Source organism: Oncorhynchus masou, chromosome 8 (genome assembly GCF_036934945.1).
Source record: "Oncorhynchus masou masou isolate Uvic2021 chromosome 8, UVic_Omas_1.1, whole genome shotgun sequence".
Classification (NCBI taxonomy): domain Eukaryota; kingdom Metazoa; phylum Chordata; class Actinopteri; order Salmoniformes; family Salmonidae; genus Oncorhynchus; species Oncorhynchus masou.
The window spans coordinates 36,502,635-36,515,153 of NC_088219.1; the positions used below are offsets into that span (position 1 = coordinate 36,502,635).

Below are 12,519 nucleotides of genomic sequence, written 5' to 3' on the forward strand. Positions count from 1 at the left end.
TGTCAGTGCATTCAGAAAGTATTCAGACCCCTTCCCCACATTTTGTTACGTTACAGCCTTATTCTAAAATGGATAAAATTATTTTTTTCCCCTCATCAATCTACACACAATATCCCACAATGACAAAGAGAAAACAGGTTTTTAGAATAAAAAACGGAAATAACTTATTTACATAGGAATTCAGACCCTTTACTATGAGACTCGAAATTGAGCTCAGGTGCATCCTTTTTCCATTGATCATCCGTGAGATGTTTCTACAAGGTCAGGTGATTGGAGTCAGTTGACTGGACATGATTTGGAAAGGCACACACACCTGTCTAAATAAGTTGACAGTGCATGTCAGAGCAAAATCCAAGGCATGAGGTTGAAGGAATTTTCTGTCGAGCTCCGAGACAGGACAGTGGCCTCCATCATTCTAAAATGAAAACAATAGAACCAACAAGACTCTTCCTAGAGCTGGCCGTCTGGCCAAACTGAGCAATCGGAGGAGAAGGGCCTTGGTCAGGTAGGTGACCAAGAACCCGATGGTCACTCTGACAGAGCTCCAGAGTTCCTATGTGGAGATGGGAGAACCTTCCAGAAGGACCTTCCATTCAAACCTGACAGAGCTGGAGAGGATCTGCAGAAAAGAATGGGAGAAAATCCCCAAACACAGGTGTGCCAATCTGGATGCTTCATACCCAAGAAGACTAAAGGCTGTAATTTCTGCCAAAGGTGGTTTAACAAAAATGTATAGAAACCTGTTTTTTCTTTGGCATTATGGGGTATTGTGTGTAGATTGATGAGGGAAAAACTATTTAATCCATTTTAGAATAAGGCTGTAACATAACAAAATGTGGAAAAAGTAAAGGGGTCTGAATACTTTTCAAATGCATTGTACTGTTGGTCATGTAGTGTACAGTGGGGCAAAAAAAGTATTTAGTCAGCCACCAATTGTGCAAGTTCTCCCACTTAAAAATATGAGAGAGGCCTGTAATTTTCATCATATGCACACTTCAACTATGACAGACAAAATTAGAAAAAAAACATATAGAAAATCACATTGTAGAATTTTTAATGAATTTATTTGCAAATTATGGTGGAAAATAAGTATTTGGTCACCTACAAACAAGCAAGATTTCTGACTAAATTAAAAATCATACAATGTGATTTTCTGGATTTTTTTTTCTCATTTTGTCTGTCATAGTTGAAGTGTACCTATGATGAAAATTACAGGCCTCTCTCATATTTTTAAGTGGGAGAATTTGCACAATTGGTGGCTGATTAAATACTTTTTTTGCCCCACTGTATATGTATATGTGATGGGATGCATAGGCATTATGGACAGTATGTGGATAGTATACGTAGTATATCTGAAGAATATGTAAGACAGAATAGTATATGTACAGCAATAGTTTAGGTACAGCAATAGTTTAATAGGATGGCCCTGACTAGAATACAGAATATACAGTTGAAGTTGGAAGTTTACATGCACTTAGGTTGGAGTCATTAAAACTTGTTTTTCAACCCCTCCTTTCTTGTTAACAAACTATAGTTTTGGCAAGTCGGTTAGGACATTTTTTTTCAAAAAATTGTTTACAGACAGATTGTTTCACTTATCATACTGTGTCACAACAGTGGGTCAGAAACTTACATACACTAAGTTGACTGTGCCTAAACAGCTTGGAAAATTCCAGAAAATTGTGTCATGGCTTTAGAAGATTCTGATAGGTGAATTGGCATCATTTGAGTCAATTGGAGATGTACCTGTGGATGTATTTCAAGACCTACCTTCAAACTCAGTGCTGCAGGAGGGACTGGTGCACTTCACAAAATAGTTGGCATCATGAGGGAGACAGGGAATTTTTACTAGTATTAAATGTCAAGAATTGTGAAAAACTGAGTTTAAATGTATTTGGCAAAGGTGTATGTAAACCTCAGACTTCAACTGTACATGAAATGGGTAAAACAGTATGTAAACATTATTAAAGTGACCAGTGTTCCATGTCTATGTACATAGGGCAGCAACCTCTAAGGTGCAGGCTTGAGTAAATGGGTGGTAGCTGGCTAGTGATGGTGACTAAGTTCAGGGCAGGGTACTGGGTGGAGGCCGGCTAGTGATGGCTATTTAACAGTCTGATAGCCTTGAGATAGAAGCTGTTTTTCAGTCTCTCGGTCCCAGCTTTGATGCACCTGTAACTGACCTCGCCTTCTGGATGATTGCGGGGTGAACAGGCTGTGGCTCGGGTGGCTGAGGTCCTTGATGAACTTCTTGGTCTTCTTGCGACACCGGGTGCTGTAGATATCCTGAAGGGCAGGCTGTGTGCCCTCGATGATGTGTTGGGCTGACAGCACCACCCTCTGGAGAGCCCTGCGGTTGCGGACTGTGCAGTTGCCGTACCAGGCGGTGATACAGCCCGACAGGATGTGCTCAAAGGTGCATCTGTAAAAGTTTGTGAGGGTCTTGGGGGCCATGCCGAGTTTCTTCAGCATCCGGAGGTGGAAGAGGCGCTGTTGCACCTTGTTCACCACACTGTTTGTGTGCGTGGACCATTTCAGATTGTCAGTGATATGTACATCGAGGAACTTGAAGCTTTTCACCTTCTCCACTGGGCGCCATCTATGTGGATGGGGGCTTGTTCCCTCTGCTGTCTCCTGAAGTCCACAATCAGCTCCTTCGTTTTGTTGAGATTTAGGGAGAGGTTATTTTCCTGGCACATTTCCTCTGGGGCCCTCACCTCCTACCTGTATTCTGTCTCGTCATTGTCTGTAATCAGGCCTACCACTGTTGTGTCATCTGCAATATGGGATGATTGAGTTGGAGGCGTGCGTGGACACGCAGTCATGGGTGAAAAGGGAGTACAGGAGGGGGCTGAGCCTGCACCCCTGAGGGGCCTCAGTGTTGAGGATCAGCGTAGTGGAGGGGTTGTTGCCTAACTTTACCACGTTGGGGTGGCTCGTCAGGAAGTCCAGGACCCAGTTGCACAGGGCGGGGTTCAGACCGAGGGCCCCAAGCTTAATGATGAGCTTGGAGGGCACTATGGTGTTGAAGGCTGTGCTGTAGTCAGAACAGTATTCTTACATAGGTATTCCTCTTGTCCAGGTGGGATAGGGCAGTGTGCAGTGCGATGGCGATTGCATCATCCGTGGATCTGTTGGGGCAGTATACAAATTGTAGTGATCTAGGGTGTCGGGTAAGGTGGAGGTGATATGATATGATCCTCAACTACCCTCTCAAAGCACTTCATGATGGCAGAAGTGATTGCTACGGGGCGATAGTCATTTAGTTCAGTTACCTTCGCTTACTTGGGTACAGGAACAATGGTGGAGATCTTGAAGCAAGTGGGGACGGAAGACTGGGACGGGGAGAACCTTCCCATGCTCTGAGGACGTGGCTAGGGAATTGGCTAAAATAGGAAAGGAAACCACACAAACCACAGTTGGGTCACCTGCTACTGTCTTCCATTCCACTGGCATACTTTTTAATTGGCTGGATTAACCCCTTTCTCTCTCTCTCTCTTTTCTTTCTTTCTCCCTGTCTATCTCTTTCACTCTCTCTCTCTCTGTCTCTCCCTCTATTCAGTTTATGTCACATCTTCTGGCTCTTACTGACACCTACCCATGAGCCCTCTCTCTTTCTGTTTATTGTAACCAGCGTCCTTAATCACTGAGCACCGACCGACACTGGATGTCCATGGAAGTTGAAAAGTAGCTGAAATTTGGTCAGTTATCTGAAGCAATCATAGACATCTAAATATGGACAGCACATTTTACGACAGTACAGTAAAGAAAAGTAGAGATCAGTACAATACAGTACATTACAGTAAAGAAAAATAGAGTATACTGTGGGTCAGCACAGTACTGTACAGAAGAGTAGAGTTTATTACAATGCGATACAGTACAGTATGGTAGAGCACACTAGAGTTGAGTACAGTATAATGTACTGTATTGTACTTTACTGTACTGAACTTTGCTGTGTCCAAACATGGGAAACATAAACGAATAATACACAACATGCAAAAAAGGTTATTGCATTCTTCTACCTTTGTGTACCTATTCAGGATACATCACAGTGAATACATCACATATCCATAGTTATGCATTTCGGTGTAATACAGATCAGGGACCATTGATGTCATTCTGTAACTGGGTGTTAATCCATTTAATTTAATGTACATGTAGTTCAATAACCAAAATAGATGTTTTCAAACTCACGGTGTCATAGCATAGCTGACAGCCCATTCTTTCTGCAGACATCTTTGACTCTTAATTCAGAGCATATATTTAACAGAGTTTTTGGAAAACGGAGAGAAACATAACATCTGTTGCCAAACTTTACATCCTCATCCTCACTTTAAGTGAATGTGTTTTTGTAAAATGTTCAGTAGACATTGTTAAAAGTAGTCATTGTGCATATGGACCTGTGTAGTAAGTTTAACTTTGCAATCAATGGTTTTTGTTTGGCATACATTTTATTAAGGTGAAAAACCAGTCTGAGCTTTATCATGTTCCAATGGAATTGCCCTGCTACTACTACTACTACATACTGCTCCCCACTTTCATATATTTATTTATATTGTAATTATATGGCTCTGCTATAATATCAACATTTAATGATATTTCTAACTAAAAAGTACAAATTCTCAGGTAAATGGGCATGTGGTGGTACACATTATTTTGCTAATGAAAAGGAAGTCTGATTACCTGATTTCACAGAAGTCATCTGTTGTCTTGTTAATGTAGGCAGGCTGACCAGTCCTCCTGCTTGACTTTGGTCTGAGAGTGAGGATTTTCCATTACTGGTCTCTGCATTTCTCTTGTCAACAGACATACAGCGCCTTATACTGGGCAGAGAGTGCAGCAGGCACAACAGGACATTTCTTCATGTAGGAAAATGCGCAGCAACTGTAGATTTCATCTGACAAATCAGAAGCGGTTTTGTAGCCGAGCACTGATCCAGCAACCAATGGGAAACAGCGAAACAGGCGCGGATTAACGGATTTGTTACAAGGTGCTTTGTTGTTATTTTAGTAGCTGCCTTCAAACGACCAGTTGTACACGTTTGGGGCTACAACTTGAAGGATGAGTCTGTCTTTAAGGTATTTAGTTTACAATTGTAGCAAAGTGTTTAAATGACTAACGTTACCTAGCAAGAACTGTGAAACAAACTGGCACTAGCCAGCTTCCTTGTTGTAAATTGGTTAGCTCAGCTACTGTAGCGAGGTAGATATGTTTGATAGTAGACAATTGTTGTATTAGCAAATTAGGCCATAGATAATTAGCTAGCTATTTACTGTCCAAAGTTAACCATCTGTGTCAGTAAGTTAAACCTTAGGTGTCTATGAAGTGTGTTTGTAGTCAACATCGGTGTTCGAATACCCGTACTAACATACTGTATACTACACACTATTAGTTAATTTTAGTATACTGTAAACGCACGGTATCCTTTCAGTTGGGCGTACTAGCTCTTCGCCCGTCTACCGGAAGCTGTTGCTGTTGCTATGCAACCTTTTGCTAGCTAGTTAGTGTAACAAATTACTCGTTAGACATTTTACGACTTCTGGTGTGTTCTTAAATTCAATCTGGAGTGCCAGAGTGCGCACTTAAGTTCAGTGCTTGTCCGCTTGTAAATTCAGAGCGTTTCGCTCTCGGAGCTCGGGCTTTGAGCATTCTGACCTTACAGCTACAGTAAAGCTAACGCTGGCTAGCTACTTCCAGAGACAAATGAGACAACTCTGACCATTTTACAAGCCCTTAGAGCTGGATAGGCTGTTGTCATGTTATCCAGAGTGTTGGTGACTGTAACTGCTGCTGGCAACAATTGAATTAAACTTTTTTTTTGCCGACACCTGCCATGAGCTCTGGTACACTCAGAAGAGGGTGCTCTTAAATCGGAGTAGGTAGCCAGGGTGAATTTACGAAATCACCAGAATTCCATTAAGAACGCACTATTATACCACTTAGCTGAGAATGACGGGAATAATCAATTCAATAAACGTTGGGTAGTTAGTTAGCCTATAGCTAATATACTGGACGTTTGACGTATAAGTAGCCAACTAACGTTAGGACCGGTACATACTGCTGTAATGATATGATATGCTATGTGGTTCGTAAGGACATTGTAGCTAACAAATTGTCAGCCAACCTAAATTGTAAGGTAACTTATTTGAAAAGTCACTACTTTATTACATTTAACATTTGTCATAGTTAAAGCAATGATTTTGAATCCGCTCTCGTTGTACTTCAGCGGCATATTTTCCAACATTTTTATTTTCCTCAAATCTGGAAATGTGAAGCTATGCCCATTTCCTGAAAAATTGCATTATGGTCCCTAAAGTACAGAAATAGTGTCCTCTGCGTGTATACTTCATATTTTGATGAATTTAGTACGCTTCCGGGAACTTCTGGCATACTAACTATATCCATACCAATAAGCATACTATATACTCAATTCACGTCACAAATAGTACAGTTAGTGCTGTTAGTATGAGTATTCGAACACAGCCTACTTCAGAGACATAAGCTATGTGAGAATAGCAATTGCATGCTCCTCGTGTCCTCTCGCCTCTCTCAAAACCCATTGGATGAGAAAGTCAGAGGTCCCGCCCCTCTGACTTTCTCTTCAAATGGGTTTTGAGAAGGAGATGCAGACACAAGGAGTATGCAATTGAGAAACGGTCTGTGTTTAATTTGACACCAACTGACAATGATGTTCAGGACTGAGCTGGCAGTGGATAAAACCAAGCGGAAGAAACGGAGAGAGCTGACTGATGAACAGAAGCATGAAATCAAAGAGGCCTTTGAGCTGTTTGACACAGACAAAGACAAAGAGATAGACTACCACGAACTCAAGGTAAACCTCTACCGACATTTACCTTATCATTACTAGGATTCTGTTGTCCCCTTTTGCTGTCTAATCTTCACTCATACTCTGCCATATCTCACTCACAGGTGGCGATGAGAGCTATGGGTTTTGAGGTGAAGAAAGTAGATATACTGAAGATACTAAAAGATTACGACAGAGAGGGGAATGGCAAAATAACATTTGATGACTTTAATGAAGTTGGTATGTTTCCTGCTTTGTTTGTGTATGTGGAACCCTGTACAGTATGTGTTATGGCTGCTCTTCATGTGTGTGTGCGTGTAACCCTGTGTCTGTTTACCCGTGTGTGTCTCAGTGACAGACCGTATCCTGGAGAGGGACCCAAAGGAGGAGATCCTGAAGGCCTTTAAGCTGTTTGATGATGACGACTCTGGGAAGATCAGCCTGAGGAACCTGAGACGTGTGGCCAGAGAGCTAGGAGAGAACATCACAGATGAGGAACTACGCAGCATGATCGACGAGTTCGATACAGACGGAGACGGAGAGAGTGAGCACACACACAAATGCGTAGAGCAGACACGCACACATTCAAAGTGGGAATAACCACCAACTAAAAATGTCATACTGACTTTCAACATACAAAACAAAGTTCTCTCTCTCTCTCTCTCTCCCAGTCAACCAGGAGGATTTTGTATCCATAATGACTGGAGACTCCTGATTGAAGGGCTGCTGCTCTGGGGCTTGGCTAGGAGGCTGAGGCTATAGATTCACTGTGGGATGGATAGGTCCCCCAGGTCACTGAAGGACTGCTAAATAGCTTACCTTGTCTCCTGTCCTTTATCTACACTGACCGACCAGAACTGACCAGGGGAAGTAGAGGAGAGTAGGTAAGGACGCCACTGTAGAGTACTGCGATTCAAAATCTCTCCCAAATAGCACTGCTGTCGCTCCTGTTCTTTTCTTTGTTGAAACATCTTGTGTGTTTTTACAATATGTCTGGTGCAAATACAACCAAATATTGTATGTTCTTTTCTTTTAGTAGAGTTTCTTTTCAAAATTTGAATAGATGCACTTGCTGCGCTGTGTATCCATACCGTACAGAAAACTGTACAGATTACATAACAGGTCATGTCTCTGAGACATTCCTTGTAAACTTCAACGTTTTCAATAGTATTTCTGGATGGCGGTTTTAAATACAAACTGGCTTTACCGACCACATTTTGTAGTTTAGTAGACTATTTTTAATTATTTTTAATGTTATTTATTTTACTTAATAAACACAATTGACTGACTTCTGCTCTTGGATCGGTATGTATGGTGTGGAGCCTCTTGACAAAATGGGTGCAGACCAAGGTTATTATAGTTTTATTAGTTTGGGTTTTATTTCTATTAGTATTTTTTTATTTGAAAATCTGTTTTATTTTCAGACTTAATTTACTAGTTTTTATTCAGTTTTATTTTTAAAGACATTTTGTTTTTAGTGTTTTAACAATGTGATGGGTCAATAATCGAACACATTTAGGGTGTGTTGTATGGTTTTCAGCTTTTAACACATTAATTGCAAGAACTGACCCATGTGTCTGAGTAATCATTACACATAAATTGTGTTGTTCAACCGCATATGTTCTAAGAGTGTAGAGACAGAAAGTAGCCTATGCATGGGAGGCTAGGAGCCATGTAGGGAGGCTAGGAGGGAGGCTAGGAGCCACATATTTTCTGTACCATGCACGCAATTTGAGGTCAAAGTATGCTGGTAGAAAGAAACAACCCTAAAATATGCAAAAGGCTTCTAGTTCAAGGCACATTTAGGTGGTGGGACGAAGCCTTACAAAAGGTGAAGTTGATCCTCGTTGATGGAGGAGCTGATTACGTTTTTGTATATTACAGTAAAACATTCTTATGATGACTAACATTTGTTGGCACCTTCAATTCTTGCACATTTTCTCAAGTACAGTAATACTCACGTTTGGATACACCTACTCATTCAAGGGTTTTTATTTTGTACTATTTTCTACATTGTAGAATAATAGTGAAGACATCAGTACTATAAAATAACACACGTGGAAACTTGTAGTAACCAAAAAAGTGTTAAAGAAATAAAAATATATTTGAGATTCTTCAAAATAGCCACCTTTTGCCTTTGACTGCTTTACACACTCTTGGCCTTCTATCAACCAGCTTCAAGGTAGTCCCCTAGAATGCATTTCAATTAAAAGGTGTGCCTTCTTAATCAGTTGTATTAAAGGTAGGGGTGGTATACAGAAGATAGCCCTATTCGTTAAAAGACCAGGTCCATATTATGGTAAGAACAGCTCCAATAAGCAAAGGGAATTGACAGTCCATTACTTTTAAGGCATCAAGGTCAGTCAATCTGGAAAATGTCAAGAACTTTCAAGTTTCTTCAAGTGCAGTTGCAAAAACCATAGAGGTATGATGACAACTGGCTCTGACAGCCCCAGAGTTCCTCTGTGGAGATGTGAGAACCTTACAGAAGGAAACGTATCTCTGCAGCACTCCACCAATCAGGCTTTTATGATAAAGTGGCCAGACGGAAGCCACTCCTCAGTAAAAGACATGACAGCCTGCTTGGAGTTTGCCAAAAGGCAGCTAAAGGACTCTCAGACCATGAGAAACAAGATTCTCTGGTCTGATGAAACCAGGATTGGCATTCGGGCCAAAGAGTTCAATCTTCACGTCTGGAGAAAACCTGTCACCATCCCTACGGTGAGGCATGGTGGTGGCAGCATCATGCCGTGGAGATTTTTTTCAGCAGCAGTGATTGAGGGACTAGTCAGGATCAAGGAAAATATGAACGGAGCAAAGTACAGAGATCCTTGATGAAAACCTGCTCCAGAGAGCTTAGGACCTCAGACTGGGGCGATGGTTCACCTTCCAAATGGACAACGACCCTGTCTTGTTTCGCACACTTTGTACAAAATAATAAAATGCAGTACTACAGGATATTTCTTAACGTAGCTCTTTATTAGCTAGCTATAACTGGCATGTTCAGGTATCGCCAACCAGGATCAAACTGCCCATGACCTAACCATTTGGGTGGTCTTAACCAATCATAACACAGTATGATATGGCAGTAAAATGCATCCAATTACAATTCAGTATGTTTACACATGAATATTACATCCCCCTTCTTTAAAAACAAAAGAAAAATGTTTACATATTCTAAGGGTTTCTTTTGAATACATGCGCTGTAGTTTGAACTCAAGGTAGGTACCCATTTTATATTGCATACTACACCAACTGAATCAACATAGACTCTGAAACAATAATCCAACATACTGTTACTTTTCAAACAAGGGATTCTCAGCAACTCCGCTTTCACTGTAGAAATAACATCTTAACATAAAAAATAAAAAAATACAATACCAAAGCATTTCAAGTGAACTTTCAATAACAAGTTTAAAGTCAAACTCTTTTAGGGCAGCGATCCGCCTACACCCTTTGACATTTCACAGGTCTAGGACAGCTCTGGGCTTGACCTCTCTTCCTGACCTTGTGCGATATGATGCTGAGCATGCTTCTGTGTCAGTCAACAGTTCTTGTGGTGTTGCAGGTAGGTATGGTGTATGTTGACCTTTGCAGCATCGCACGGAGGTTTCGGTCGTGCTCCTCTTTGGTTCGACCATAGACAAGGATGTCGGCCACAACTCCGTCGAGGCCTTCGTACATTTCGTCGATCTTTCGCTGAAACTCGTCTTGGGCTGAGATGATCCCAAATGGCAGGCGGCTGAACCTGTAGCGTCCAAACGGTGTGTTGAATGTTGTGAGCTTAGATGACTCTTCTGTGACCTTGGAAGCCCAGTAGCCTGATCTAGCGTCCATGGCACAGAAGTAGTGTGCTCCCGCTAGCTTGTGTGTGATGCCATCTAGCAACGGTAAAGGATAATGCGGGCGTTTGATAGCCTTGTTCAAGTCTCTTGGGTTGAGACATACTCGGAGCTTGCCTGTGCGTGGTTTCTCCACCACCACTAACGCGTTCATCCAGTCAGTCGGTTCTGTAACCTTGGTGACTATGTCAGATTGCTCCATGCTCTCCAACTCTTTCTTCAGACGGGCATGGAGAGCAAGGGGAATCTTTCTCGGTGGGTAGACCACAGGGGTTGCGTCTGGGTCAAGGTGAATGGTACATTCTCCTGGGAATAATCCTATTCCTGTACAAACATCAGCAAACTCCTCTAGTACATTGTCTTGTCTCTACTGGTGCTGTCACTGATAAAACTAGCTTGATGAGGTCCATGTCTGAACATGCTTTAAGACCTAGCACTGCAGGTGCTCTAGTGTCATCAACATAAAAGTCCAACATGTCACTTTCCTTGTATTTGCATTTGAAAGTGCATGTGCCTTTTTACTGGGAGCTGTTCACCACCATAACCAGCCAGTCTGCGCATGGTGGGCTGTAGCTGGCATTCAGATGTCAAGCTGTGGTACTTATTCAGAGGAATAATGTTTACTTGTGCACCAGTGTCTAGTTTGAACTTTCACTTTGTGCCTTGTGGTCCTATCTCAATGACAGCAAAGGCTTGCTCTGTCTCTGATATTTGACTTTTCTGTGTCACTGAATCAAACAGTTCATCAGCGTTTGACTCTTTGATTGACATTTCATCTTCACTCACTGTGTGTACTGTTTTTCCACGGTAAGCTCTGTACACTTTTGTAAAGTGATTCCATTTTCCACATTTAGTACATTGTTTGCCTTTTGCTGGGCAATTTCCTTGTTCGCCATGCACTTTGTATCCACATGTTTTGAGTCTGTGTCGCACTGTTTTGGAGTTCTGTCTCTCTCCGTTCTAAAACGTGCTCTCTGTGCACCGGTGTGTGCACTGCTTGCTCACGTGATGCGCTCGTGCTGCCACTCGAAATGGTTTTCATCTGAGCCTGTGCTAGCTCGTGAGATCTGGCTATGGCAATAGCTTTGTCCAGCTTTACCTCAGACCCAACATTCAAAAGTTTCTCTCACTCGCGGTGAGTGTATTCCAAATACAATACGGTCCCTGACCATCTCATCCTTGTTTGCATAATCACAGTCTTTCACAAGCAGACGCAGCTCTGTCACAAACTGTTCAAAAGACTCGCTAGCTCCCTGTACTTTCTCATGGAATTTGTACCTAGCGAAAATCGTATTGGTCTTTGGCACAACATATGCTTCAAAACGATCGTAGTTTGTTTTCAGTACCTTTGATTCAGCCACGGTAAGTGTCCATGTGCTGTAAATATCTCTCCCTTTTTCACCGATCCAGAGGAGCAAGTAGCTGCATTTTTCCTCTTCTCTGTCCTTCAGAGGACCCGTGAACATTAGCTCCACATGCTGTTTGTATTTACGCCATGCATCGGGTAAGTTTGTAGACTCCCAGTCCATTCGAGGTGAAGGAACTCCAGAAAAATCCATATTTTAAGACCTTTTACTCTGACACCATGTCTTGTTTTGCACACTTTGTACAAAATAATAAAATGCAGTACTAGAAGATATTTCTTAACTTAGCTCTTTATTAGCTAGCTATAACTGGCATGTTTACAGATCGCCAAACAGGATCAAACTGCCAATGACCTAACCATTTGGGTGGTCTTAACCAATCATAGCACAGTATGATATGGCGGTTAAATGCATCCAATTACAATTCAGTATGTTTACATATATGAATATTACAGACCCTAAGCAAACAGCGAAGACAACGCAGGAGTGGCTTTAGGACAAGTCTCAA

At 41.8% G+C, this 12,519-nt stretch overlaps 1 protein-coding gene across 1 annotated transcript; it reads left to right on the forward strand.

Annotated features, from left to right (window-relative positions):
- Positions 1-4,945: 4,945 nt before the first annotated feature.
- Positions 4,946-8,094, forward strand: cetn3 (centrin 3). The gene is made up of 5 exons (XM_064972329.1): positions 4,946-5,078; positions 6,697-6,832; positions 6,931-7,045; positions 7,158-7,349; positions 7,477-8,094. The coding sequence occupies exons 1-5, from the start codon at positions 5,062-5,064 to the stop codon at positions 7,518-7,520; spliced, it is 504 nt and encodes a 167-aa protein (XP_064828401.1). The 5' UTR covers positions 4,946-5,061; the 3' UTR covers positions 7,521-8,094.
- The last annotated feature ends 4,425 nt before the right edge of the window (positions 8,095-12,519 follow it).

What these genes read in the sequence shown, in the direction of transcription:
- cetn3 (XM_064972329.1), top strand. An exon ending in TAGACTACCACGAACTCAAG is followed by an intron (nt 6,833 to 6,930) that starts GTAAACCTCTAC and finishes TCTCACTCACAG; the next exon opens with GTGGCGATGAGAGCTATGGG. An exon ending in TACAGACGGAGACGGAGAGA is followed by an intron (nt 7,350 to 7,476) that starts GTGAGCACACAC and finishes TCTCTCTCCCAG; the next exon opens with TCAACCAGGAGGATTTTGTA.